The sequence below is a fragment of the Notamacropus eugenii genome, chromosome 5 (assembly GCF_028372415.1).
Source record: "Notamacropus eugenii isolate mMacEug1 chromosome 5, mMacEug1.pri_v2, whole genome shotgun sequence".
In the NCBI taxonomy this organism is placed as follows: Eukaryota; Metazoa; Chordata; class Mammalia; order Diprotodontia; family Macropodidae; genus Notamacropus; species Notamacropus eugenii.
In genome coordinates this window covers 377,097,759-377,124,989 of record NC_092876.1, presented here as the reverse complement: position 1 = coordinate 377,124,989, position 27,231 = coordinate 377,097,759, and the positions used below count along the sequence as shown (strand labels likewise).

Sequence of the window (27,231 nt, the reverse complement as noted above, 5' to 3'; positions counted from 1 at the left end):
CACTACGCTAATGAGATAACCCTTGCTTTTCAGGAGCTTTTATATAAATATATAACTATTTAATAAAGGGAAGTTTGAAATTAATAAAGTGAACCTTAGGGGTATGAGGATCTTTGTCTTTAACATTATCTTTACTTAGAACCTGCGTTTTTAAAATGAAGCCAAACAACTCCATTGTCCCATTTACTAACATTTGGGAATTTATATAACAGTAGATAATAAAGAGACAAAGACTGATTCTTTTGGAAATAAATTCCTTATTTTCGACTGATGGTCCTTAAAGGAAATGCACATCAAGCCCTTATTTTTGCTGGATTATTTCATTTTCCAAAAATGAAAACAGCACCTGGCACGTAGCAAACATTTAACAAATCCTGCAACTTCAAATACATAAAACAGTTACTTCAGTTTCATAAGGCAACTGGTATAATTGAACATTCTACCATGACCCCCTTGGTGTGGCTCATCCGCCACAACAAGACATACAACTGCCCTGAGCAGAGATCATTATTCTCCTACCAGACTTTGCTGCTTACTGCTGTTTCTGTATGTTACCAGTAGCAAAAATTACTGTAATGGTAACCGAGGATTCTCTATGTGTAATTTCCTCAAGAATACTTAATACCCTACTACTGTTAACAAAAATAATAGCTCATATTTGCATAGTTCATTAAAGTTTGCAAAACACTTTACTTGCATCATCTCATTTAATTCTCAGAACAAGCCTGTGAGGTAATTCATGATAAGTGTCTCCATTTTACAGATTGGGAAACTGAGGCTCATACAAATGAAATAGAGGGTGGAATCTGAACACGTGTTTCTCTTGTCTCTAAGTCCATTATTATATTTCAACCAGAGCACACAGCGTCAACCACAAAACCACTCCTGATTCATACAGTGCTTTAAGGGTTGTAAAAGGCAATTCTCACAATAATTTTGTGAAATAAGTATTGCAAGAATTATTACCCTTCTCACACACAATAACAGAGCTTGCAAGTATTGGAACTGAGATTAGAACTGGCTCTCTCTTGACTCCCTCTATCAGAGCTCTCATGTGATGACTGTTAAAAGACCAATTCAAGGTATTGAGGCAGTAGGCCATTACACAAAAAAGCACGGTGCTAACAAGTCCACTGTTATGAGTCAAATCTGCCAAGACATGCTGATTTCACTCCTCCCTTGAGTCACAGACTGTACCCCTAATCTAGGCTGCATCACAAATGTTCGTTCTTTTATCACAAGGAGTTCCCATAGATCATTCATCAGCTGGGGGTAGGAAGGAGATAAGTCTCATTAACTGAGGAAGTAACATCATCCTTGAAGAAGGACAATACATTCATTACATCATTGCCTTGACATAGCTCTAGTTGTTCACACATGTTCAAATATGATAGTAGAGATCATTTTCTGAATAATTCACACATGTAGCTAAATAACAAAAAAGGATGGTGGAAGGCAAGCTTGGTATCATGTTATAAACCTTTTTTGAAAAGGGAACAAAATTCTGCTCCATACCAGGAAATGTCAGGATGACTCTCCTAGTGCGAAAAGAGAATGTAACAGATCTGAATACAGAAAAATATACTTTGGAATGTAATGTTAGATGTGTGGGAGATAGGTCTAATGGCTTAATGAAATCTTTTCTCTTTTAAATTTTTACTTTTAAAAAGCCATGTTCTATGCATTTGCCCAGTACCATCTGGTGCACCATGCTGTTTTCTTATATACAGGATGATTCACCAGATGTCCTATGCCTCAGATGGCCTTCTTGATTAAAGCACCATGGGCACAGGGTAGGTATAAACTATTTCAGCAAGTCTGTATGTAGCACCTCAGGAAGATTAAATCGAAAAAGGTTGTCTAAAAAACACATACTTCAAAAGTATCATATGAGGCCATTTTGAATAGCACCAGCTTAAAATATACATACATAAACGTACAATACATATATTTGCTTAATTCCTCAGTTTAAGAGACATTAAATCTCAAGGACAATATAATAATAATATACTTGCTTGGTTCTTCAGCTTAAGATATTAGATCTCAAGGATCTTCACCCCAGCAGCAAATACAGAGAAAATATTAGCAAATGTATTTAAATATTTCTGTTGTTTTTCTACAACCTCATGAAATTATATTTAGTTATATAAAATTCGCATTAAAGACTCGTAAGAAATTCAAGGATCATTTGAATTTGTTTCCTGTTTTGAACTGTTAAAAATCAACATAAACCACTTTTGTTTTCCTACATGGCAAAGGAATCAATTTGATGCTGAGGGTCCCAGAATCTGACTGACAACAAGGATGCCCACAAGCCTCATCTTCCTCATTCCATGAGAGAGCAGTGGGCTACATTCTTTTGGGCCCTAAGGTTTCTGTTAGCCTATAACAAAAATAATTTCCAGTGCAGATGTTTGGATATTTTTCATAACAAAGCATAAAAAAATTGTACCATCTTAAGCTGCATTACAATAAAATCATATCTATGTTTACTTTTTTTCTGCCCTGTGATTAGGCACAAAAGTCCTTCCCAGGTATTTCAAAGACTTAGACTCCATGTAACTGTGAAAAATGTAATATTCTTCTTAAATCAGTGGAAACCAAACTCCTTTTATTGGGTGTCTATTTCTCAGGAAATGTGCAGAATTACAAAAGGCATTTCATTCTGCCCATGGATTTTGTTTCAATGAATCTGTTCTTTGGTCCACCCATTCTGATCTCTAATTTAAGGCTTTCAAGTTGAAAAATCATCTGTAAAACCTGGACATTTTTCAGCCCCGTTTAAGAAACATCTGTTCAACACCTCAAGTGAGCTTTCATCATTGTGTAGTTTTTCAGAGGCGAAAGCTGTGTAAATATTCCTAAACTCAGGCACTTTTACAGTAAGTTCATTTAAAAAAAGCTGAGATTAGGTTTAAAACAAGCTGATATTAGGTTTAAAAAAAATGAAAACTTATCATGTAGGGAGGGAGTAAAGAACAGGAGGTGGTGTGGTGGTGGTGGTGGTGGTGGTGGTTATGAGAAGCCATCCTGGTGTTGCCTAAAATGAACCCTCTCTTTTTAGAGGATTCAGAAGAACCCCACTAGCTGGGCCAGGTATTCCTATTGAAACTGGCTAGGAAGATACAAAAGAGAGAGAGGAAAAGAAAAGCTTAATTACACAGAGTATTTGATATAAACCTAAAAAAGCAAAAAGTATTTATATACTTAATATACACTATAATAAAGAGATTATTTGAGATTATTGAGAACCCAGGCAAGTGACAGTAGTAACAGAAGGAAGAAGAAAAGACTGAAGTATTTCAGTTTAAGATCTTAGAAAAGGAAGGGAGGGGAGACACAAGACAGCTATGTATTGAAAACCACATACGGAGAGACAGAATTTAGAAAATTAAATTTAGTAATGAAAATCACCGGATGCAAAATATGTTCTAAAAATTGCTTCACATGTTTAGATAATGAAGATTGTTGTTCTGATTGGAGGAAAAGTTCATCTTAACCTAAAAATGCCATTCCTGATCACATTTGAGGGAATATTTAAATTGCATGCATCAAATATATTCTCTCTCTCTCCATATATATGGAGAGAGAGAGAGAGAGAGAGAGAGAGAGAGAGAGAGAGAGAGAGAGAGAGAGAGAGAGAGAGAGAGAATGTAAATCAAATAATTCAAGACATGACAAAGAAACATATTTTTTTTGGTGGGATTTGGTTTTGTGCAATGAACTTGCTTGATTTGGCTGGTCTAAATGAAGATGGATAGTTAAGCCTCTTTCCAGTCTAACATGGTGGTTTCTTTACCAATCACAGCCCTGCACCGCTTTGGGTCAACAAAATGAATGGCCTGACCTTTGTACTTGCTTATTTTTACTCATTTGGGCATGCAAGGTCAGTGTGCAGATGATATCGCCTGATGATTGACCATTTCACATTATTTGAAATGTGTCTTGATTCTGAAAATTTTTGTAATTCTTCAAGCTACCACATGAATTATATTTTATCTTGAGTTCTATCTCCCAAACCCCAGCTGACTAGTTTTTCAAATATATGATGTTGGATCTACAGAAGCAATTTTTACTAAGGCTTAACAGTAAATGAAACTCGATTTTATTTATCAAATAGTTCCTATATAATGCAAAAAATTAAAAGGGAACCTTCAAAAGCCATTAAATAATGTGATGTTCTGAAACAAGGCCAAGAGATTATCAACTGAGCTGGGTTTTTTCTATTGTTACCCATAAATATGACATAGGACATTCTAACAGCTTGTGTACTGAGAAACAACATTATGAGTTTAGAATTTATAAAGGTTTCTAGCTCATAATTGCTTCTATGTGGCTGTGGGAGTCTCATAAGGGGTATTTTCACATGGAGTCAATGGTTTTGCTGGCTGTTGGAAAATGCCACATTTCAAACATAAAGATTCTGTAGTAAGAAAGGCTTGTTTGGGGGCAAATGACCAAAAAACAACATCAATTGACATCCTCAGATCAGCTGTAATAATAGAATTATGTCCCAAAAGGAATATTAAATGTTAATCTCTGATGCTCCTGAAAATGAATTACAAATTCATTTAAAAACTTTTAATTTCAGTCCTTCAACTCTATGAATATCCTGCAGGCTCATGTTACCATTGGATTGATCTCTGCCCAATTTTCATCATTTTGTCATTTCAGCTTTAATTTTCATTCATAAAAGAACGTACAAAGCTTCTTCTATATAAAGAAATGGATTGTCAAATTTGTGTTTAAGCTCACATCACAAAACTCTTATTAAATGGTTGATTCTTAGAAAAGCCCTGATGTAATGATTTAACAGAGTAATCAGTGTAATATGTATTAATAATTAATATTAATATGTATTAATATGCAACACCAGGGGCTCCATTTTATAAAACTACTATTGTCCAGTAACCATCATTGGACCATGATAACATGATAAATCATCTTAATATGATTTATCTCTATAGCAGAATCATCATCCCTATTGAAATGGTGTCTTCTCCTTGCACAATAATCTACCATATTAAAGGAGACAGACTATATTGCAATGAGATGTGGTAACCTGGCAGGGACTGAATTTGCACTTTGGAGTGTTCAACTTGTGATCAGTCCATCACCCAGGGAGCACAGAGATTAATTAAGCCTCTCTCCTCTGCCATTTTCTTATCTCAAAATGATTAACTTAGATTTTTTCCCCTCCATCACACTGAAGTCATTATAGACAACAGAAACGTGACCTGGTTCTAAGATTCCTTTTTAAGAAAAGAATCTTATTTCTTCTCTCATCCTCCCACCCCAACCCAAGCACTATAGAATCTTTTTTTTTTTTTTAAGAGTGGCATTAGGTTGAGATGGGGAAAGAGAACAGGATTAAGATCCACCTTACAGCCTGTTATGTCAGGATTTACTATATGTATGTTTAAGAAGATATGATTTAACCCATCAAGCATTCGATTTGTAAGATAGCAAGTCATATTATCACGAGATTCTACTGTAGTAGTTCAAATAAGGGAGAATATCTAAACCTCTGAAAAAATCAAAAAGATTTCATAAGGCACCCATTGCATGCAGCATTTCTACTTTAGCAGAAGACAAAATACTACCTTATCCTATAACAAACACATCTTGATGGCTCATGAGCCTCTGTAGCACATAGATACTGAGTTACGGACAAATAGATTGGGGAGAAAAACAGGCAATTTTCTCAATTTCTCTAATCTGGATGACAGATTACATAGAGATATTAAGGATTCTTCTCAGAAAGACTACTTTCAGGTAGAAGTGGGCAAGGATTTGGGGCGAGAACCCAGAGGATTTAGCTGCCCTACTAATCTGCTGTCAACCCTCAAAGGCAAAAGAAAAAAAAAAGAAAAGAAAAATCCCTGCAGGCTGAAGATGCAGTAGTGATTGTTTAAGAGCGAGTTCTAAGAGTGACAGAGAAGTCTAAACCTTTTTGAAGCACCCCCAATGAAAAGATTTAAACAGGCTATTGTTTGAGCTCAGAGTACCTTTTTTCTCTTGGCTTTGTTCTGTATTTTCCTCCGCTGCAGTTTCCATGGCTGGCTTCATACCATCCACCAAAAATGCTTTTTACCCCACTCCCCCCCAAACAAGGCGTCCCCCCCTCCACTATTCCCTTTCTTCCTGACTCCCCTCCGTCTCCTATTTACAGCCCCAGTGATTGAGGGGCTCTGTTCTCCTCTACAGTAGATGACGGTCCCTTCCCAGATGCCTTCAATTTCGCTCTGCTACAGGTCCATGAAGATCTCTGCCAGGGAACAGTCAGCCATACGTCACCGAGGATCCCAGTTATAAAATACCCATTCTTCCTCTCGATTGTGCTTAAAGTTTCAATGCAGCCTGAACGGGAAAGAGCCAGCTCCGTGGTCACCGGTTTTCCCTTTTGCCTCCACTGTCCTGCTTTCCCAACCTCCTTTCTTTCTCTCCTGCAAAGGCTCTCGATGAATGCTAATCAATTCTCCCACTGAAGAATAGATTTGTGACATCAGGAGAGAGAGGATGTGTGTGAGGATGAAAAGGCACCCCCCTCCTATCGCATGACTCAGCGACAGAGCTGCCCCCACCCCAGAGCACACAGCCTCTAAGCAGAGTGCTTGCCACCCCACAATCACAGCGTTCTTTCCCATGGGACCTTACTATTATGTTTCACATTTTGAGTTGTTCCATATCCCCTCCCCCTTCCTCCCCAAGAGCAGAGACACAGGATTTGACCACTGTCTGTACTTTATCTGCTTACTTTAACATTTTCCTAACACAAAGCATAAATAACAACAAGCAAAGAAAAAGGAAAGAAAAAAAGCACAAGAACACCTTTGGCTATATTAACAGCCTCATAATTCATAAGTCATAAGATCCTTTTCCCAGTCTTGCCTAGCAAAAATTTTACAATAGGAGAAAATAAAGTTCAGCCCCAATAAATAAGAATATCTCTGACATACAAATTTTAAAAACAAATTCGATTTATTGTGAGTATGTATGGTATAGTTTGTTGAAAATTTGGTGGCATTTCTGAGGGATGGCATAAAAAAAGTAGTTTTATTTGTGGGTGTGGTTATTTTAACATGTAATTTGTTGTTGCTGAGTTGTTTGTTTTTGTCAGAAAACCAAATAGTTATTTTTAAATGTAATCTAAATATTTAGCACGACAAGAATTTATCATTATTTCCATGACTACAAATTTTACTTTCCAGTTTCAGGACCTTTTATTATATACTCAAATTCTCTAGTACTCCAAGTACTCAACTCCTCCAGGTATCTATGTCTTTATCATGGATATAAGCCATATGTTTCCAAGTTACACTAATTTTCTGCGTTTTTCTTTAGCCTTTGGCTGACTCACTTATGTTCATTGTCCCCATAAGAAACTATCTATAGAAACTCCACTCAGATGTTGACATGGTCATTCATGAGAGCAGGGCTCAGTAACTGAATGGTTCCCTGGCTGTGAATTGAGCCAGTAAGCCAGTTATGATTTAGCACCTGTTCTTGCAGGCACGTAGAATGACAAGAGATAGAGACCATTTCTTTCCATTCTCCTAACAAAATTTCTAAGTTGTAAAAGCTTGCTGGTTTCCAAGCCAAAACTTAAAAAAAAATCAAAGTGTATAAGATGGTGAAGTAAGATCTTCTTAGACAAACAATCTAGCCATTTAATGAATTAGTTTTAGATAGTCTTCTACACTTCTGTATAACCCACTGCCTTTGATGTGGTTACACTAGAAAAGGTTTTGAAAACCAGTTTGGTCTGTTTACTTTTTCTTTTAAAATTTCCCTCAGCAAACATGTGAGAATACCACAGAGCAATTCTGTCTCATGTCAATGTCACTGCCAATACAATTTATTAACTGGTAGGAGTTCAAACCTTCTACAAGCTGAATGCTATACCTTCTGTTCCCTCCACCTTTAAAGATCATTTTTTTTTACTTTCTTAAGAGATTCATAGCTATTATCATTCCCAAACAGGAAGCCCAACATGGTATCATAACTAGGAAGGTCTTAAACATTATGGAAAAGAATACTTCAATCTGTTCAGCCAGAATGATGACTATTGTTATGTTAGAATGGGCTCATTTCCCCCCTAAACAGTTCAAGAAAGAATGAAAATTGAAACAACTAAAATAATGAAACCAAGCACAAAAGGGTACAACAGTGACCAGGAAGAAAACTGTCATAAAAGCCAACTACCAGCCATGCCATTTAATCCTAGAACCAACTGAGCAGAATATTTTCTAGCTGTTGCTTGAGGAGATTATTTTTAAAATATGGCTAGGAGTGGAAGGCAGAACAAATAAAACCAAGTGCCTTTGTTTAAACATAGCTTCCTAAGCTTGGGAATTAAAGTAAAAGAACAAAAAATGAGAAGGCCCTTCAGAGGTGGTGCCTAAGTCCATTTTCAATCAATCTACTGGTCTTTTGAAAATTATTTTTAAATGACTGATTTTTCACTTCATTCAACTATATCATTTACATCTCTCCCCATGCTCTTCTTCCTCCATAGTCAGATGGCAGGAAAATTTTTACAAGTTAGATGTGCGAGGCTCGTGGGGTTATTATCCTTGTTCTCAGCACCAACAAACTGCCATGTATTCATAAAAGACAACTTAATGTTGATGCTGATAATGGCTACCCTTTGCTTTGTTTCAGTTCTAAGAGATAAACAAAGGACACTTTAAAAAACTTCTGGAATACCTACTTGTTTTTAAAATCAACAAAGTTTTTCCTCTCCCAGAAATTGTTAAATTTTGAAAATACTTCATGGATAAATCATTAAAACCACTTTAAAAGCCCTTGATGCAGGAGAACAGGTTGACTGTGGGTTAATTGTGACTGTCTTGAGTATTTTGTACCAATTTTGAATCTTTTTTTGCAAGCCCCAATCAATGCTAAGATTTTTATTCCTAACAGTCTCATGAATGTACAATATGCTAATTCATCTTTCCTCCTGTAATTGTCTTTTTTTTTCTGTGATTGTCTTTTACACCTGGGTCCTTTCGAAATACATTTTTCAGAGTCTCTTCCTTAGTCTGACAGCTATCCCAAACATGAAACCCTTATGTGGTAATCCAAAAAGTTATCATCTAGTCTTCATCTGAAGGAACTTCTTGCCACAATGAATTTATTAATTTTCAGTGGAGTTTTTCCATTAATTCTAGCAGCTTCTTGGTTTATCCTTCATAATCTGTCTTGGTTACAGTCACATATATGCCAGATGATGATGATGTTCTAATTGGGGACAATTCTTATTACTAGAAAGATTTTTTTATACTGAGGCTAAATTTGCCTCCCTGTAATTTCCATCTAGAAAGTATGGCCCCATGGACAAACTGCCAGAAAAATCTGTGTTCATGACCTGCCTCTGACATATACTGGCCTTGTGATCCTGAGGCAAATCGGTTAACCTCTCAGGACAGTAGCCAACTCTCTAAGATTGTAAGCAGCAGAGAAAGTACAAATTTGCGTTGGTAGGAAAAGTTCTTTTCAGGGAGATTCCTACACTGATGAAGTTACAAATCAGTTTTAAAAAAAATTCGACTTACTGATCCTGATTCTGTCTTCCAGAATCAAGACTAACAAGCATAATTTCTCTACCACATGAAAACTCTTTAAATCATTAGAGAAAACCATCGTTTTGCCCCCACAATGCTCTCTTTTCTGGGTTCAACATCTGTAGTTCCTTTGGCATGACTTCTATTTCCTTTAGTTTTCTGGTTGCTCTCCTTTGGATGAACTCCAGAGTTCTGTGGAAGCACTAGTTTATTCAGATATTTCTTCTTCCTCATTGGACTAATTTGTGTTGTATTGGGAGAATTTCACTTTTTAGAGCCTCTCATCCTTTTTGAGCCATAATTCCTTCTGACTTTAATCTAAACTTCTAAAGCAGTTTTCAAAAGTCCAAGTCTGAACAATGGTCAGCCTCTCCTGCTCATCCTATCATTTCAAGATCTTATGATCCTCAAAATTCCTGTAACTTCTACTCATTAATCAGTTTTTCCTAGTCAGTCAAGATTATGATACCAGGTTTAGAGTCTGACCTGGTAGCTTATAGTAAAATCCCCAAACAATATCATTTTTCACTCTTTTATATCTCTCTATCTGCCCTCACTTTTATCTCTCTATTCATATGAATACTCTACACCATATTTCCTTCCACACACTTGTGGATTTCTATAGAGATGCATGCATTTTCCAACATATGGCACTCTTGCTTCCATTATTATTCATTACTTTGGAAATTCAGCTGAATTAAAATAAGTATACTCTTTCATTGTGACATTCTGGGAATGAGCCCCATCTAAAGACACAGTGACATATATGGATTGTATATATTTTCATATCTCCAGTTAGAAGTACTCTTTTTCCTCCTGGGCTTCGTTCTATAACTCTATTGATGGACTAGTCACATTTTGCTTTAAATTACTTATCCGCTTACATGTAATTTTCTTTATTAAAGACTGTAACCTCCTTAAAGGCAAGGAGCTCTATCATCATTATTTGTGCACCCCATAGACTGTACTGCACATGGTGGGCCACAGTGCCTTAGCAAATTAATATAATTTCAATATCACTTTGGGGATAATGAATTGGGACATAGCCATTGTCTAATCAATGTCCTTAATATTTGCACCTTATATTGATAAATGAGCCCTTCTTCATTGATTACACATGATCATCCTCCAAAGCACCTGATTTTATAATTTTACTTATATATTTTTTGCCCCATTCCTCAAAAATTCAGTTTAAAGTCCTCTTGGTCTCCATGGCAGATCTTTGACCAAATACATTCTTACCAATCCACTCTGCCCGTAATGTAAGCCATAATCCAAGAAACTGAATCTAGCATTTTGACACCATTTTCTTTGTCCACGACTCCACTGTAGGTCTTACCACTATAGTCAGACATTAACTTTCCATCCTTTGTCTTAAAAAAAAAGTCATGATTTTCATTCAACTGGGAGAAGAAATGAAAACACCACCTATAATCGCCCTCCAATTTTCTCAGGTTCCTCAATTTCCTACTCAGGACTTCAAGTTCTCAAGAACATCTTGGTAATATCTTTTTGGTAATATTTTTGTAATTTTTTGGTAATATTTTTTATTTGGTAATTTTATTTGGTAATATTTTTTTCCTGCATCAATCCATAGAAGTAAGGAAAGATTTGGGCATTTGATGTGTTGTGGCAAGCTTTGTGTCACATCAGAGTTTTTTCTTCTTTTTCTATATTATGTTATGGTTTTCCTCCATCTCCTTGGAATTTTTATGCTTCTTATTCCTTTCCTGGATTACTCCATCCAGTACATGATCCCTTCATCCCACCTAATAAACCCACATACTTAGAAATATTCCTCAGGTCCTTCTACCTTCCTTAGAAGGGAGACTTGCATTTATAAGAAATTTATTTAGCAACTACCTCAGGGAGGAAGACAAGTATGACATATACCTATATGTCATTACAACCATTCTCTTGCTATCCCTATTTATAGATAGCTTGGTGAACTGTCTCTCACAGTTACTTCGGTTAATGCCACTCCTAAGTAAAGGGTTCGTCTGGAAGGAGCTATTTAATTAGTCCCATGCTGTAATTATTTACCAATTTTTAATAATAGACAGGAATTCATCTATTAGAACATAATCACCTAGCACCTAACAAAATCCCTTCCTTTTATAGGTATTCAGTCACTGAAATAAGCACTATAAATGGTGATAGTGGGTCAGTTGGTGGATGATGTAGAAAGAGATTATTTTAGGGAACAGTAAATTTTTAAGTTCCTTTTATATTCTAGTGACTGAAGATATATATATATATAAATTTATTGAAACAGATGCATTCTAATGAAAACAGATGGTTTTCTTAAGTGAAAAATATTTTCCTATTTATCTTCATTATGAAATCAGAGATATTCTATTAGTATAATTCTGGACCAATCGGTCAAGAATTTAAATATTTTAAAATACCAAATTTAAGATAAAAAGATAACTGCCTGAAAATACTGTAAAAATCATGTTCTACACATCAATGATCTTGTGCTGAATTCGAAATGTACCACACAACAAATGACATTAAAAATAATTTATCATAGAATGGAAAACTCTAACAGTAGGGCTCCCTGGGCAGACTGTTTCATCTTAAAAGGTAAAACTTTAGCAATTTGGCTATGTTAAAAACATCCTCGAACTGTTATAACAATTCTAATTTTACATTTAACAAGTTTTCTTTACTTTACACTTCCACCCTCACTTGAAATCACTGCCTCCTTTTCATACAGTCGCCCACTGACACCTGTACAGTTTGCTAGAGGATTTCTACAGTAAAATTAGATAATGTTGTGAAGAAACCTAAAAAGTAAAAGGGAATCTTCTACTGTCTTAAGCTCATGTTAATCACCATCTGGCAATAGCTGAACATCAATAAATAAGAAGTGAATTGATTATATCTGTGTTGATTAGTCCTTACCCAAATCATTTGCTTAATTATTTAAATGGCAACTGGTGTATCTTCAGTAGGAGCTGAGAACACACAAAAAATAATGTGTAACTTAAGACCAATTAACGAGCATTTATTAAGTACCTACTATATGTCAGATACTGTGTTAGGCTTTTAGAAATTCAAAGACAAAGATGAAATAGTCTCTGGCCCGAAGGAACTTAAAATCTAGGCGGGGAAGACAATGAGTACATACAGAGTTATATACAAAAGGAATATGAAGTATCCTCCTTGCCCTCTGCAAGGAAATTAAGAATTCTAAGTGTTGAGAAAAAAAATGAATTCTAAGGATGGGGGATAGTCATTGCAAAAATATGGGGATAGCATTTGACTTTTTTTATTCTGGGCCATATTTTTCCAACATATTATTTGTCCACCTTCTTTATGACCACCTTTATTTTGAAGTCAATAGGAGACAGGAAAAGGGAAGGGGAAGAGAAGGGAAGACAGAAGGAGACAGATAAGCAGACAGAGACTACTTGAGAAGACATAAGTAGTGGCCACTTGAGAGACTATGGAGAATAATCTCAGATTCTGTTTGTACAATTTCTTTCTCAGAGAATTACCCAGGATACTTACTGCTTCATTTAGCATTATGACCAAAGGAAATACAACTCTCTTGGCTTGGCCTATTATCTGGACCTTCCTTGAAGGCTAGTCTTTTGGCTTAGACTACTTCCAGTACACATTTTGGTTAGTGACATCTCCTGCTGCCCTATGTCATTTTCTAGTATGACTGAACAAACCCTATTCCTGCTGGCTCTCCTGGCCATGTCCCAAGCCAACAACATGATACACTACCATAAGCAGCAGGAACCATCTCAGCAAACATAAGTTTCCTCCTTTGGGAGAAAAGAAGAAAATGGGGAAAATGAAATAAATGCAAAAAGTAGATTTTTATTCAATCACAACTGTATTTACTAAAATTTACTTGTAAATGTTCATATTTTTTAGCAAAAAATTAAGGGATGATAAATTCCTTAAAACAGATCCCTTGGTGTTTTGCCCATTTATAATATTCAGGGGAAAAGCTGAGCACAGAAGAAACCAACATAATAGTAAAACAAAGAAAGCTATCTTCTTTTATTTAGTACAGACACAAAAAAGCACTCATTTTCAGAAAAGAGCAAAGAAAGGAAGAAAAAAAATAAACCTGTAAACTCCCTGAATATGATTTTTGCCACATGGAACTTGAACTAATTGCACTTCTGGTTGCAACTCTGTCAACACTTCATCTTTTCTCTGATGCTTCATTTTTAATCATTTCATGAATTTCTGAAAAGGGAAGGTTTGCTTCTTTTTCTTGTTAGTTTACTGATTTGGGGTGAATCTTTTCAGATGCACTCTCCCCACCACAGTGCACATATTTCAGTTAAAATGAGACCATTCTTTGATCATGTCCCTGTGAGGCCTTATCTCTGGTCATAGGTTTCCTTATACTTGGAATGCAGCCTCCTCCCCATCTCACTCCATTTACCTTGCTAAATCCTTGTTCAGTCATTTTTCAGTTGTGTCCAGCTCTTCTGAGAAAGTGTTTAGGATTTTCCTTGCAGAGACACTGGAGTGATTTGCCATTTCCTTCTCCAGTTCATTTTGCAAATGAGGAAACTGAGGCAAATAGGCTTAAGTGACTTGGGTCACACAACTAGTGTCTGAAGTTAGTTTTAGCATTCATGAAGATAAATTTTCCTAATTCCAGGCCCAGTGCTTTATTCATTGCTCTGTGCAGTTGCTGCCCCTGCTAGATCCTACCCATCCTTTAAAAAACCCACAAATATCTACCCACTACACAAGAAATCAATGTATTCTGGCAGTTCTAAGAATGGAAAGAGAAAAGCTGGACAAGATATTTGTGAATTGTTTTAAAAGGATGCTAAATTCAACCTACTCTTTAAAATGAATCCAGAAATATCTTCTCCATGAGTCCTTTCCATTTTTCTCTAATAGAAGTTATCGTTCCATTTCTGAATTGCCAGAGTACCTTGACGCTTGGGTCATTATTTTTTATTGTGCATTATAATTATTTGTATAGATATTTCATCTGTGTCATTAGTCCATAAGCTCCATGAGGACAGGGGCCATATCATAGAAAAAAACCTTTCTTCCATCTGCAGTGCCTAACACAGTGCACCACTCAAATAGGCACCCACTTTGTGCAAGGAACTATGTGGAACTTTAATGCTAAATAGGTAAGAAGAATCAGAAACCTGGCCAAGTAGAGAGGGGTTCTTCTGCCATCCCAAATGAAAAACACTTAAATGCCTCATCTGCAGAAAACACTGTGCTAGGTTGTTGAGACAGATTAAGATAGAATTTTAGGCCTCATGAATCTTATAATTTAGTAAAATATATACAAATAACTATAATAAAAATAAAACATGTCAAGATGAGAGGTACAAATCAGTTCTTTTCCATCTATCTTTTATGATCTTTTCTACTACAAAAAAGAAAACAAAAAATACTCTTTTTCCTTGCCTCTGCCATTCTTTGAAGTTATAGTCCTTTTTCTTTTCTTCCTTTCATTGCTACACATCTTCTTTGACTTTTTTTAAAAGATCTATGCTCTTTTGGCATGTATTCTGTACAATTTGATTTCTTTATATGATTTGTTTTGGGTGTATTTAACTTAAAAACAAATTTTATTCAATTATAAAAGTGTTTATTCATATTTTTGGCAAAAATGAAGGGACGGCAAATTCCTTAATGTAGATCCTTTAGCGTTTTGCCCATTTACAAGATTTAGGGGAAAAATTGAGAACAGAAGAATCCAACATGTTAGTAAAGCAAAGAAAGTTTTTTGCTCCCTTTAACTTAGTGCAGACACAAAAAAAAGCACTCCTTGTCAGAAAAGATCAAAGAAAAAAGAAGAAATCTGCAACCCCATTAGAAAGAACAATCTGTACTCCTCATCTTTGTTTTCCTCAGCACCAACTTGATGTTCACACAAAATCTAATGGTCTTTTCCCATTCCCAATTCTCTTTGGTTTTTCTACATTAATCTTGCATTGAGAATACTGGCCTCCCCTTCCTTCTGTATACCTTCTACTTTCCTGGTTTTCGAGACATTGCTCTCTCCTACTACTGCTCCCACTTGGTTGGCTACTCCTTGAAATCTCTCATTTGTTCATCCTCCTCCTCTTCCTGTCCAAGTACAGGTTCTCCCTAAAGTTCTTCTACCTCTATATTCTCTTCTTTGGTCATCTCACCCACTCAGTGTTCACCTCTTGAATGTCTAAGAAGCAGCTGTGTGGTATAGTGCATAGAGTACTAGACATAGGGTCAAATTCTGCCTCAGAAACTTATTACTTATGTGACCCTGAACAGATCACTTAACCTTTCTCTGTCTCTGTTTATTCATCAGTAATATGAGTGGTTTGGACCCACTGGCTTCTATGTTCCCTTCTTAGCTGCTGGACAGCTCTATTTGGGTCCTCCTGTAGCCTCAAACTCAACATCCAAATATAAATATAAACTCATCACCTTTCTCTTTGAACTCATCACCTCTCCTCCTAACTTCCCTATTTCTCCTCCCTTCCAGGTTTGTAACATTGGAATCATCTTTGATTCCTTTCTTCACTCAACATCTACCTTAAATCAATCTTCAAATCCTGTTGATTTTACCTCCTGAATATTTTGCACATCTTTTCCCCTACCTTAGGACACTACCACTACCCTAATTCAAGTCCTTATCACCTTTTACCTGGATTATAGTAACACCTTCATAATGAATCTCCCTGCTTCTATTATCTCCTTTCTCCAATCAATCCTTCACCCAAGGATATCATAATAATCTTCAAATTGCACAGGTCACTGTCCCGCTTGAAAATTTTCAGTGACTCCCTTCTGCCTACAGCATGGATTCTTAATATATTTTTTTTTTGGAGAACAGATACCTCTGGAAGTCTGGTGAAGGCTATGGGCCCCCTTGAAATAATATATTTTTAAAAATCATAATTGAAGGAAATATTAAATTTCAGTTTGAGGCTAATCAAATAAAGTGTATTTTCCCATCTAAATTCATGGAACTCCTGAAATTCATCCATGAAAACTTTGGGGGGGTGTCTATGGACCCCTTTTAACTCCTCCAGCTAAGAACTGGTAGGGTTGCAACATGACTCATGAGCCAAATCCTGTTTTTGTATGGCCCATGATCTAAGAATGGTTTTTACATTTTTGGATAAAGTGTAATTGTATTTAAACATGTAAAAACCATTAGCTGGCAAGCAGTAAAAAACAGAACAATGGGGATCTTGGGTCATAGTCTGTGGTGCCCTAAAGTATAAATCCCTCAATATGACACTCAGGAGCTTTCTAATGTTTCAGAACCCCTGAGCTCGAGAGCCAACAGCCTCAGGCTCTCCAACAGCAGGGACTGATTATAGGTAATTACCTCTACACCTGGCATATCAATTAATTGAAATGGATTTCTGTTAAGAAATGGATACTTATATATACTTCAGTGACTTTAAAGCACATTTTATTGGGAGTGGGAGAAGAGATTAATTTAAACGATGTTTAATGTATTAGTCTCTCAGCTCCATTCTTCCTTTCACCATTCCATATTTCTGCATTTTGTTATTGTACAGCATAAAGAGAGCAGGTGGCAGAGACCCTTGCCAAACAGAGTTGGAAATGGGGGCAGATCACTATTCTGAAGGGCAGGTAGGTGGCGGAGTGGATGGAGTGCTGGGCCTCAGTTCCTCATCTGTAAAAAATGAGATGGGGAAAGAAATGGTAAAAATGGCAAATCACTCCAGCACCTTTGCCAAGAAAAAACCCCTACAATTAGTGACAAGTGACTAAAAACCACTAAAAAATAGTCATGTCTTTAGGCAACTCATTTAACTTCTCAAAGCCTCGATTCTTCTCTGATAAAATGGAGAGGTTATTTGTTGCACTACCCATTTCTAAGAGTTATTATGAGGATCAAATGTGATGATGTAAGCAAAGTGTTTTATAAGCATGAAGGGAGGGGCATCATTGAGTCCATTTCAGTCGTGTCTGACTCTTTATGACCCCATTTGGGGTTTTCTTGGCAAAAATACTGGAATGGTTTGCCATTTCCTTCTCCAGCTTATTGTACAGGCAAATAGCGTTAAATGACTTGCCCAGGGTCACACAGCTAGGAAATGTCTGAGGCCACATGAATTCATGCAAATGAATCTTCCTGGTTCCAAGGCCAGTGCTAATATGTAACTGGACATAAGTTTGATATGATGAATCCATAAAAGAGATGGATTTCTTTATTGAAGTTGAAGTTGAGGGGGATCCAATAGCCTATAATTCTAGATATGGGTTAGCACGCGCAATTACAGATTAAAGGAAGAACTGAGCATGGGATAAGATCAGATGGCTAGATAAGGGTGAGAAGGAGAGGCGTGTGTGTGTGTGTGTGTGTGTGTGTGTGTGATTTCAATGCGTGTAGCTGGAGGAGATCAATGTGGATTAGTGAGGTGGGAATAATTCCAGACAGCTCTGGGGTCAGAGCTGACAGCTGAGCCCTGCCAGGTTGTAAATGGTGATTATCAGCCCAACAAGATTACCTTGTGGTTCACAGAGCTAATTTTGATAGTTCTCGAGCTCTGACCACCTCTACCACAAGACAGTGCAAGCAGATAGTGGATGCAGTGAATATAATGCAGGGCTTGGAGTCAGGAAGACCTGAATTTGAATTCTACCTTGGACATTTAGTGGCTGTGTGACCCTGGGTAAGTCATTTCATATCTCAGGCTTAGTTTTTTCATCTATAAAGAGGATAATAATAGTACCTATCCCTCCTCCTTCCCCAGTTTTGTAAGGATCAAATGCATGAACTTGTAACACTTTGCAAACCTTTAAGTGCTATATAAAAGCTGATAATTCTCTTCTTCCTTCTCCTCCTTTCCCTTCACCTTTGTGGGGAATTTATCTGGCATCTCTCAACTATGACTGTTGCTCAGAATGAAGGATGCTTTTTAAATCTAGTTTGTAAATACATAACTCATGATGACGTACATAGTCTTGGTCTTCACACTGGGATACTGTTTACAGAGTCACCAGAAGCTGTGAGGGAGTTGTGGTAGGAGAGTATAAATTAGCTTCTCCTTCCTCATCTTTCCGGTTCTTATGATCTGGAAAGACCAATTTTTCCTAGAAGACCTTGCTGCCCATGATGGGCATCAGCCTGGGCATCATTATAGGTGAATCTCAAAGAGACATTCTAACAGGCAGGACTGTGTTGCTTAGAAGCTCATCTGCATGTACTTAGCAGCAGGCACATCTGGCTCTGTGGATGCCATGAAAGAATGATCCAGGTGTTTCTCTAGATAGAAATGTGGAACTATAATTCCCTCAGTGGAAGTTTATGGAAGTTATGCAGCTTCAATAAAATGCTAAAAGGGAACATTTTGCAACTGGTGCTGAATTAGCAAAGAGTCCCAAGTGGATCCCATGTATAGTCTCTTGGGCCTTGGGCCTTGTGAGAGTTTTGAGGAAAAGAAAGAGAGGGATCACAGCTTTAGGCTCTAGCAATGATTGAGATGCTGAGACTAAAGAGTTTGCAGGACCACACACAGAGCAGAGAGAGGTAAAGCTTGCCCTGTTTCCCATTTAGAAAGTATTACAATGTTGACAAAAAATGAAGGAGTTCATCTCATTCCTTGAGAGGAGTAGTAAATGGAAGAAAAGAATAAGTAAGTGACTACTGTTCTCTTTGCTGAAGTAGGATGTTAATCTAAACTGTATTTTTAACATATTGTAACATTTTCCTTGTTCAAGATTCCTATAAATGTTACCACAAATAATCTTTGAGTAGATGTCTTAGGGCAGAAATTCCCCAACTTGAGAACTGGTGCCCAAGACCCTTTCAGTGAGTCCTTGAGGTCAAAACAATTTTCATAATAATGATAAAATATTTTAATCTCAAATATAGTAAACACCAATAGATACAACCTAAATAAACAAAAGTTCTGGGTGGTGAGACTTCAATAATTTTTAAGAGGATAAATGTGTCTGGAGACTAAAAATTTTGAGATCCATTATCCTAGGGAATTGGAGAGACTTTGACTATTTGAACATTTTTCTTACCAGGACAGAAATAGCTTGGATATTAGATTAATGTTAAATGAAATAGAAATTGTTTCTGGAAGATATGCCTTAATGGGAAAAAAAGAAAAGCAGTCCAAAATATAAAGGGTTAGATGAATGTGAGTTGCTATTATTACTGATGCTTGTACCATAAATTATGAAGAAATCACAAACAAATGCTTGTTGAGAGAGATCAATCTACATAATTATAAAGTAAAGAAATAACAAAGAAGTTGGAAAATTGTTGATCTTCAAGGTCTCTTTAAGGTAAAGCACCCTGAGGGATAGCCAACATATCAGATGACAATCAGTATTAAGAAAACTTGACAGGCTTGAATGTTGGATAGATTCAATGAGATGAAATTTAATAGGTGTAAATATAAACTTATACTTCAGTTTAAAAAAAGTTCATGGAATAAGACAGGAGTCTTAACTGAACAACTTACTCTGAAAACATCTTAGGGGTTAAAATGCCCTACAAGCTTAATACGAGTAAATTGTGTGATGAAGCCCCCAAATTGAACACAGTATTAATGGTAGCATTAAGGGAGGTGCTTGTTGTTCGGTCATTTCATTAGTGTCTGACTCTCTGTGATCCCATTTGGGTTTTCTTGGTAAAAATACTGCAGTGGTTTGTCATTTCCTTCTCCAATTCATTTTATAGATGAGGAAACTGAGGCAAACAGGGTTAAGTGATTTGCCCAGGGTCACACAGCTAGGAAGTGTTAAAGGCTAGATTTAAACTCAAGAAGATGAGTCTTCCTGACTCTAGGCCTGACTCTTGAGCCTACCTAGACCACTTATCTACCCCCACAGGAGGTATAGTGTCCCTAAATAATTTGGTGATAGGACTGACATTTGACTCTAGGCCATTTTTTAAGAAGGTTATTGATAAGTTGGATAAAGTTTAAAGAAAGACAATAAGGATGGTGAAAGTCCTTAAGATCATGACCAACTGAGATTAATTAAAAGAAATACAAACATTTAGCTTGTAGAAGAGCTGATTTAGAACAGGCATGACAACTTTCTTCAAGTGTTGAGAATGAAAAGTTAAATTTGTTCCAAAGAATGGAATTAGCCACAATGGACAGAACTTGCCAAGATTCAGATCTCAGTTTGATGTAAGGAAAAGCTTCCTTACAATTAGCCTTAGGCTAATGGGGGCAGCTAGATGGTACAGCGGATAGAAAAGTAAGCTTGGATCAGGAAGATCACAGTTCAAATTCAGCCTCAGACACTTACTAGATGTGTGACCCTGGGCAAGTCATTCAACCTCCTTTGACTTAGTTTCTCATCTGTAAAATGAGCTGGAGAAGAAAATAGCAAACCACACCAGCCTTTTTGACAAGAAACCTCAAATGGGGTCATGGATAGATGGATACAACTGAATGACAACAACCCAGCATTGTATCATATGCACATTTGATAAGCGTGTCAACTAGATCTTTATTCAAGTCATTAATAAAAATGTTAAATAGCTCAGGTCCAATCATATATATCACTGGGAGTACTCAGCTGGAGCCCTTTTGCCAAACTTGACACTGATCCATTAACCACTCCTTTAGTTGGCCATCTAACCAGTTCTATATTATATTATATATAATACATATATTATATAATATAACCATATTATCATCTAGTTGCCAACTCTCCATTTTTTCATAAGAATGGCATATTTAAAGAAGCAATTGCTTCTTTAAAATCTAGATAAACTATATCCATAGGATTGTCCCTATTTATCCAACACTGATGAAATAAATTTGTCTGGATCCTCTCTTCCCCCTCAAATGGCCAGATAATGGATAGATAGATATACAGTGCATACATGAAGATACCAGACTAAGGGATGATTTATGCACAAGATATAAAAGACATTATCAAAGATATATGTAACAAGAAAAGGATTTACATGTGAGCTGGACCTGTATCAAGAATGATGGATATGGCTCTGAGATCTGGAAAACTTTTACTGTTTTATTTCACAAAGGGCTTCAGAGCACTATTGCACACGAAAGGAAAATCTAGATGAATTTGTCCACTAAATGGACAAATGGAATGACTACCCGCATTGATGAAGGCACAGATCCATTGAAATGCTCAAGTGATCAATATTTGTGATATCATTGTTAAGCCATGGTTTGAAAGACATAGCAGCACATTAAATATGGAAAATGGCTGTTTAGCTTCTGTTATTCTGGAGTTCTCTGTCAAAAATCAGGAAGACAAAACAATTCGCTTTCACTAGCCCGAGAATGAGGTACATAAAACTGTATAAAGCACTGTAATTAACAGAGGAAGCCAAGCTCTTCTAGTTGGGTAGGAAGAAAAATGGAATGAAGTGACCTCATTCTCTAACATTTCAATTTGAGGTTTTTTTTTTTTTTTTTTTTTAATAAGATGGTATCAATGTTTTCATGCACAGTTCGGAGTCTACCACAATAGATTAGCTATAAATCACCTATAAGTCACCCTTAATTACCAAGGATTAAAAATTTTTTTTAAACCACAAGAAAAGAGCACATGCAAGCTATAGATTAGTGGGATTTAAATGGAAGAAAATGACCAATTAGTTAAGCTGATCATTTGGCATTGAGAAGAATAGCTGATGGTGCCCAAAAGAGAAATGTAAGCCTCTTTCTCATCTATTCATTGCAATATGATGCAGTTGCATTTTAAGAATAAAAAATAGGGAACATTGTGAAGGGAATTTTAAACAACTTCTTTTAGTTAATAAAATGAGAGCTTCTAGGTCTTCCTGTATGTACAACCTCATACCCTGTGAGAAAACAGCTGATCTACTGACAAAGAGTTCTCTAATTAATTATCATTTTCTCTGCTGGGTTCAGATTTCCTCATTAAAAGAATTGCAAACCATCAACAAATTCCACTCTGAGAGGGTTTCCAATTAACTCATCCACCAAAGATGTCCTAGGACAACTTATTGAATGGAGTCAGTTTTCCAAATCCCTCTTTATTTGTTGTTGAACAGGGTACATTGGAACCCTGATCATGTAGAAGGAGAGCCTTCTGTTTTTTCACTAAGCTGCCATAAAATGAAGGCCCAGAGATGGGGGAATAAAGGAGGTGGGTACACAGAAACAGTAACTACAAAGTTGAATGGACTTAGGGGAATCACATGGTCTTATTTTTCCATCCTAAGACACCAAGGAAAATGCTCCTCTTGTATGTCAAACATCTCCCCCACGAAGCCTTTTTAAAGTCACTGCCCAAGACCCACCTTCTCCATGAAGTTTTTCTTGTTCACCACCCATTCCCCAACTGCTCAGCATTCTCACCAATCCATCCTACTTGGCCACCTCCTCAACTCTTGTTTAGAATCTCTCACCTTCCCTGTGATTTCTCAGATCATAGAGCCTTCTTTGGTTCCCATTTTTCTGTATGTGGTGTTTCTTCCTATTAAAATATTTAAGTTCTTCCAGGGAAAGGGCTATCTCAGTTTTGTCTTTGTAATCCCAGCATTTAGTACAAAGCTAAGCACATAGTAAGCCCTTAACAAATGCTTTTCCATTCATCTCTTCATTCACTGAATTGTATTTATTTCAATTGATGACTGAAGTTAAAAACCTAATGAGGAGGGGTATAAGGTAGAGCAGAAAGTCTCTAAGCTTTATTATAATTCACATTTACTTACATGACACTTTAAGGTTGATAAAGTGCTTTGTAGGTGCAAGTATTAAAGGCAGTACAAATTCTAGTACCTCCATTTTGCAGATGAGGATACTGAGGTCCTGAGAAGTTGAAGTGACTGATCCATGGTCACAAAAAGGACTGGGAGGCAACCCCAAGGGGCACTCCCAGTCCCAGTTCCAGCGTACTATCTCATGATTGCCTCCGAGTAAATCTTTCCTAACAAAAGCCTGGAGATCGCCACATACAGATCATATCGCCACATACAGATCAGATCTCACTGCCCCTGAGTACTGACAAACCTCAGAACAGAGGCTTATGGTCACACCCCCAGGCCCAATGGGGTTAGGAATAAAAAGTTAAGGTTAGGCTAAAAGTTAGGACACCAGCTTTATAGTCTGAGCACTTTGGTATTCCAGCAGATGGGCTTTATTCTTCCATGGATGTTATTTCAGCTGGCTCCCTAGCCCCAATACGGGAAGGACACAATTTCACTGAAATGGAGTCAATGGAAAGATTAATGAGTCGTGGCTGTTTTGGCTCTTAGATGAAGGTCCTTTTAAAAGGAATGCACACTGAACAGTGCGCCACACAGAGAATGGTTATTGCCACAAACTCAAGCTGTCCAAGAGCCTGTCTGCATGAGGTGTCCCCTGCCTGCCCCATCGGGACACAATATTAATCATGAAGCAGCATGTGAAGCCATACATTTTTCTTTCCATGTTTTTTTTTTTGCCTTTTTAAATCTGTCAATGACTGATTACCATGCATTTCTTTCGTTAAAAAAAAAAATCTTTATTGACATCCTTTGTTTTTCGCACTGCTTAAATTTCCTTATATTGTTTCCATACCCCTTCCCAGAGAACCATACTAGACATTCTTAATCTGGGGTAAGGGGAGGATAAGGGATCCCTAGATAGATTTTAGGAGGTATATCAACTTGAATGGGGAAAAAATTACTTCTTTATTTTCACTAATCTCTAACTGAAATTTAGCATTTGTTTCGATTATTTACAGACACTATTCTGAGATAGTCTACAAGCTTCACCAGACTGCCAAAGAGGTCTATGACACAAGAAAGATAAAGAATATTTGTCATCTAACAAATTCTGTTTTATAAAGGAAAAAAGAAAACCAATATAATATAAATACACTGAAAACATCTGACATCATATTTCCTAGCCATGCACCACCTTCCCCTTTTGCAAAGGAGAGGAGATATCTTCTCATTTTTTCTTTGGGGCTAAGCATATTCTTTGTAATTTTGAAACATTCATTTTCAATTGCTTCAATTTCTTGTCATGAATTTCTATGGGTTCAATAATAACAGCATTTGGCCAGTTCTCCTCCCTTTTCATCTCTGTGTCTTTTAACTAAGAATAATGGTATTTGGCTGACATGTATAACCTGCAGTTCACCACTGGCTGCTCCACATTGTATCTTGGCAACTGGCTTGTTTGCCAACCTAGTTGTGTATTTTCATGGATGCATTAAAATGCTGGTCCAGGGAGTATTTCTGATGGACAAGGAATTATGCCCAGAAGAGAAGCCTGCATAAATCTGCCTTATGACACCAGGCTCTAATTGCCTATTGGATCACTTCTCTCTATAGGAATTGTTGGCTGCTTCAGATTGTCTTTGCCTGCAGGGCTCTAGAGGTGTTCCTGCAGTAGTCATGATACCATGAGAGTCTAGACCACTACCTCAGCTGTGTAACCCCCCTAGGGCCATCACCAGACACCAAATAACAGGGCTTAGGCAACCGCTTTGGCAAATGCCCTTTTGGCAAAAGCATGACATGAATAAGCCATAGCAGGTGATGGTTTGAGCTCCCAGAAGTCTGGGAGATCTTTCTCAGGAGACAGGTCAACAAGCTGTTAATTATTCCAAGCACCCTACTGGAATGGCAACTAGTCTGTGATGTTCAAAGGCAGGCTCAATTTCAGTTAGCCAGAAATCATTTATTAAGAGCCTACTATGTGCTAAGCATTGTGTTAAATGCTATGATAACAGGAAATTTCAGTCTTGCGGAAGCAGCAAGATGGAAAACCACTAGTAAGTAATTTATTGCCCAAGGAACAGCAACCTAATCTCAAATGACTGCAATTTAAATAAGCAATATTAACAGTCAACTCTGATGTTTTGGAAGTTTAAAACATGTAGCATGAAAACTTTATTCCACCAGATGTGGAGACTGTATACATATATAGTGCATACTCTATATGTATGTACACAGATGTATACCCAGACATATGCACATGTGTATATACATATGTCTATGTGACAATGTGGCATAGTGGACAGAGTAGGTCTTGAAGTCAGGAAGACTGAGGTTCAACTGTCACCTCAGACACATACTGGCTCTGTGGCTCTGTCTGGACTAGTTCTTAAATACTTCAGTACCCGAGTGAGTTTCTTCACCAGAAGTTCCCTCTACCCATGAAATTACTGATCACTCCCTAGTATATATGATGTCCCCAAACTCTTAGTGCTGTTTTAAGCTTAAATGGCCCTGAGGTTTTGGGCACATGGTGGCTTCTCTTGGTTCTCCTCCTACCTGAACCCTCTTTAATGTCCTTTGAAGTCTTTTATGAATGAATAAGTATACCCAAGGGCTTTCTATGGGGTCTTCTCTTCTCTATATTCTTTCTTGGTGATCTTATCTCCATAGCATTCTATGTCCCATAGGCACCTCACATTCCATGTATCCAAAACAAAACTCATTATCTTTTCTGCCAAATCCTTACTCCCTCTATCAAAGGTACCACCTAAGTTGAGTTACCTAAATCTGCAGCCATGGAGCTGTCCTTGACTGTTTCTTCTATATTCTATATGACAAATCAGTTGTCAAAGTCTTTTCCTTTTACCTCCACCATGTATTTCATGGCCATTCACTTCTCTCCATTTAAAAAGCCACCATGCTTTGTCAGACTCTCATCATCTCTTGCCTGGACAACTCCAACAGCCTCCTAATTAGTTTCTCTACCTCCAGTCCCTAACTACTCTAACAAATCCTCTGGACAGCTGCCAAACTGGCATTCCTTAGGAAAAGGTGTGACCACATCACTCCCTTTATCAAAAATCTCTAGTGATTTCCTCTTGCCTCGAGGAGAAAATACAAGTTCTTCTATTTGACTTCAAAAACGCCTTAAAAACCTAAGCCTTTAAAACAAAGGGAGTCAGAATTTTGCTTTAAACTACATTTCTAGATTTGGACAATGTTTCTGAATCTAGAAAATCTGTGCTCAAGTACCGCCTTTGGTAACTAGATGATTAACTTTTGGCAAATTATTTAATCTTTGTGGGCCTCTGTTTCTTCATGTGTAAAATGAGGAGGACTGGATCAGAGGTCCAGCTCTTTTAACGAAGGTCCCTTTCAACTCTAGAACTGTGATACCATGAAGTTTTATAAAATAATCTCAGGACTATATTAAGGGCCAAATTATAGAAGATTCAGGATTTAAAAAACACCATACGTATACAAATACATAATAATCAAGTCTACTCAATGGGAGTTTACATCATTTACTTAATCAAAGAGATCATTTCATTTTTCAAGCACCGGTTCATAGGTCCAAAGACAATAAGCTTGTAAGCATATGTGTATCAACACATCTGATTCAATGCAATTCAATTCCTTCTGAAAGCTCCTATACAAAGCTAATCATTATCTCTCTAAGTGCAAGGTTTTGAGAAAGTTTCTGGAAGGAAAATCAATCTAGATAAAGGAAGATTCTGGAAACAACTTCAAAATGTACAAATGAAGGTTCTGAGATGTGAAATACTTGGATTCAGGTTAAATCAAATAATAAATCTTCCTTACTAGTGACTTAAGTAGCCTTCTGTTAAAAGGGTCCACACACTGTAAAGTTTCAGAACCATCAGTATAGTTCCATGTAATGCATGAATCCTTCCTAGTTAGGAATAATAAATCTCAGTGTGCAGATGGAAAAAGGAGAGATAAATAAAGGCTTAGAAATACTCTCAGATTCTACCAATAAAATAACAGTTTATA

General features: G+C 36.9%; 1 protein-coding gene across 7 annotated transcripts in view; it reads right to left on the bottom strand.

The window, feature by feature from the left end:
* GPM6B (glycoprotein M6B) overlaps positions 1 to 27,231 on the bottom strand; it is a 224,312-nt gene that overhangs the window by 54,547 nt on the left and 142,534 nt on the right. For 4 of the 7 annotated variants that reach the window (XM_072614346.1, XM_072614344.1, XM_072614349.1 and 1 more), the window contains exon 1: positions 6,009 to 6,937. The exons of the other annotated variants lie outside the window; for them this stretch is intronic. In XM_072614346.1, coding sequence (XP_072470447.1) covers positions 6,009 to 6,069 — 61 coding nt within the window. In that variant the 5' untranslated portion in view covers positions 6,070 to 6,937. Of the gene's footprint in view, positions 1 to 6,008; positions 6,938 to 27,231 lie in introns of those variants that run through there. 7 annotated transcript variants of the gene reach the window in all.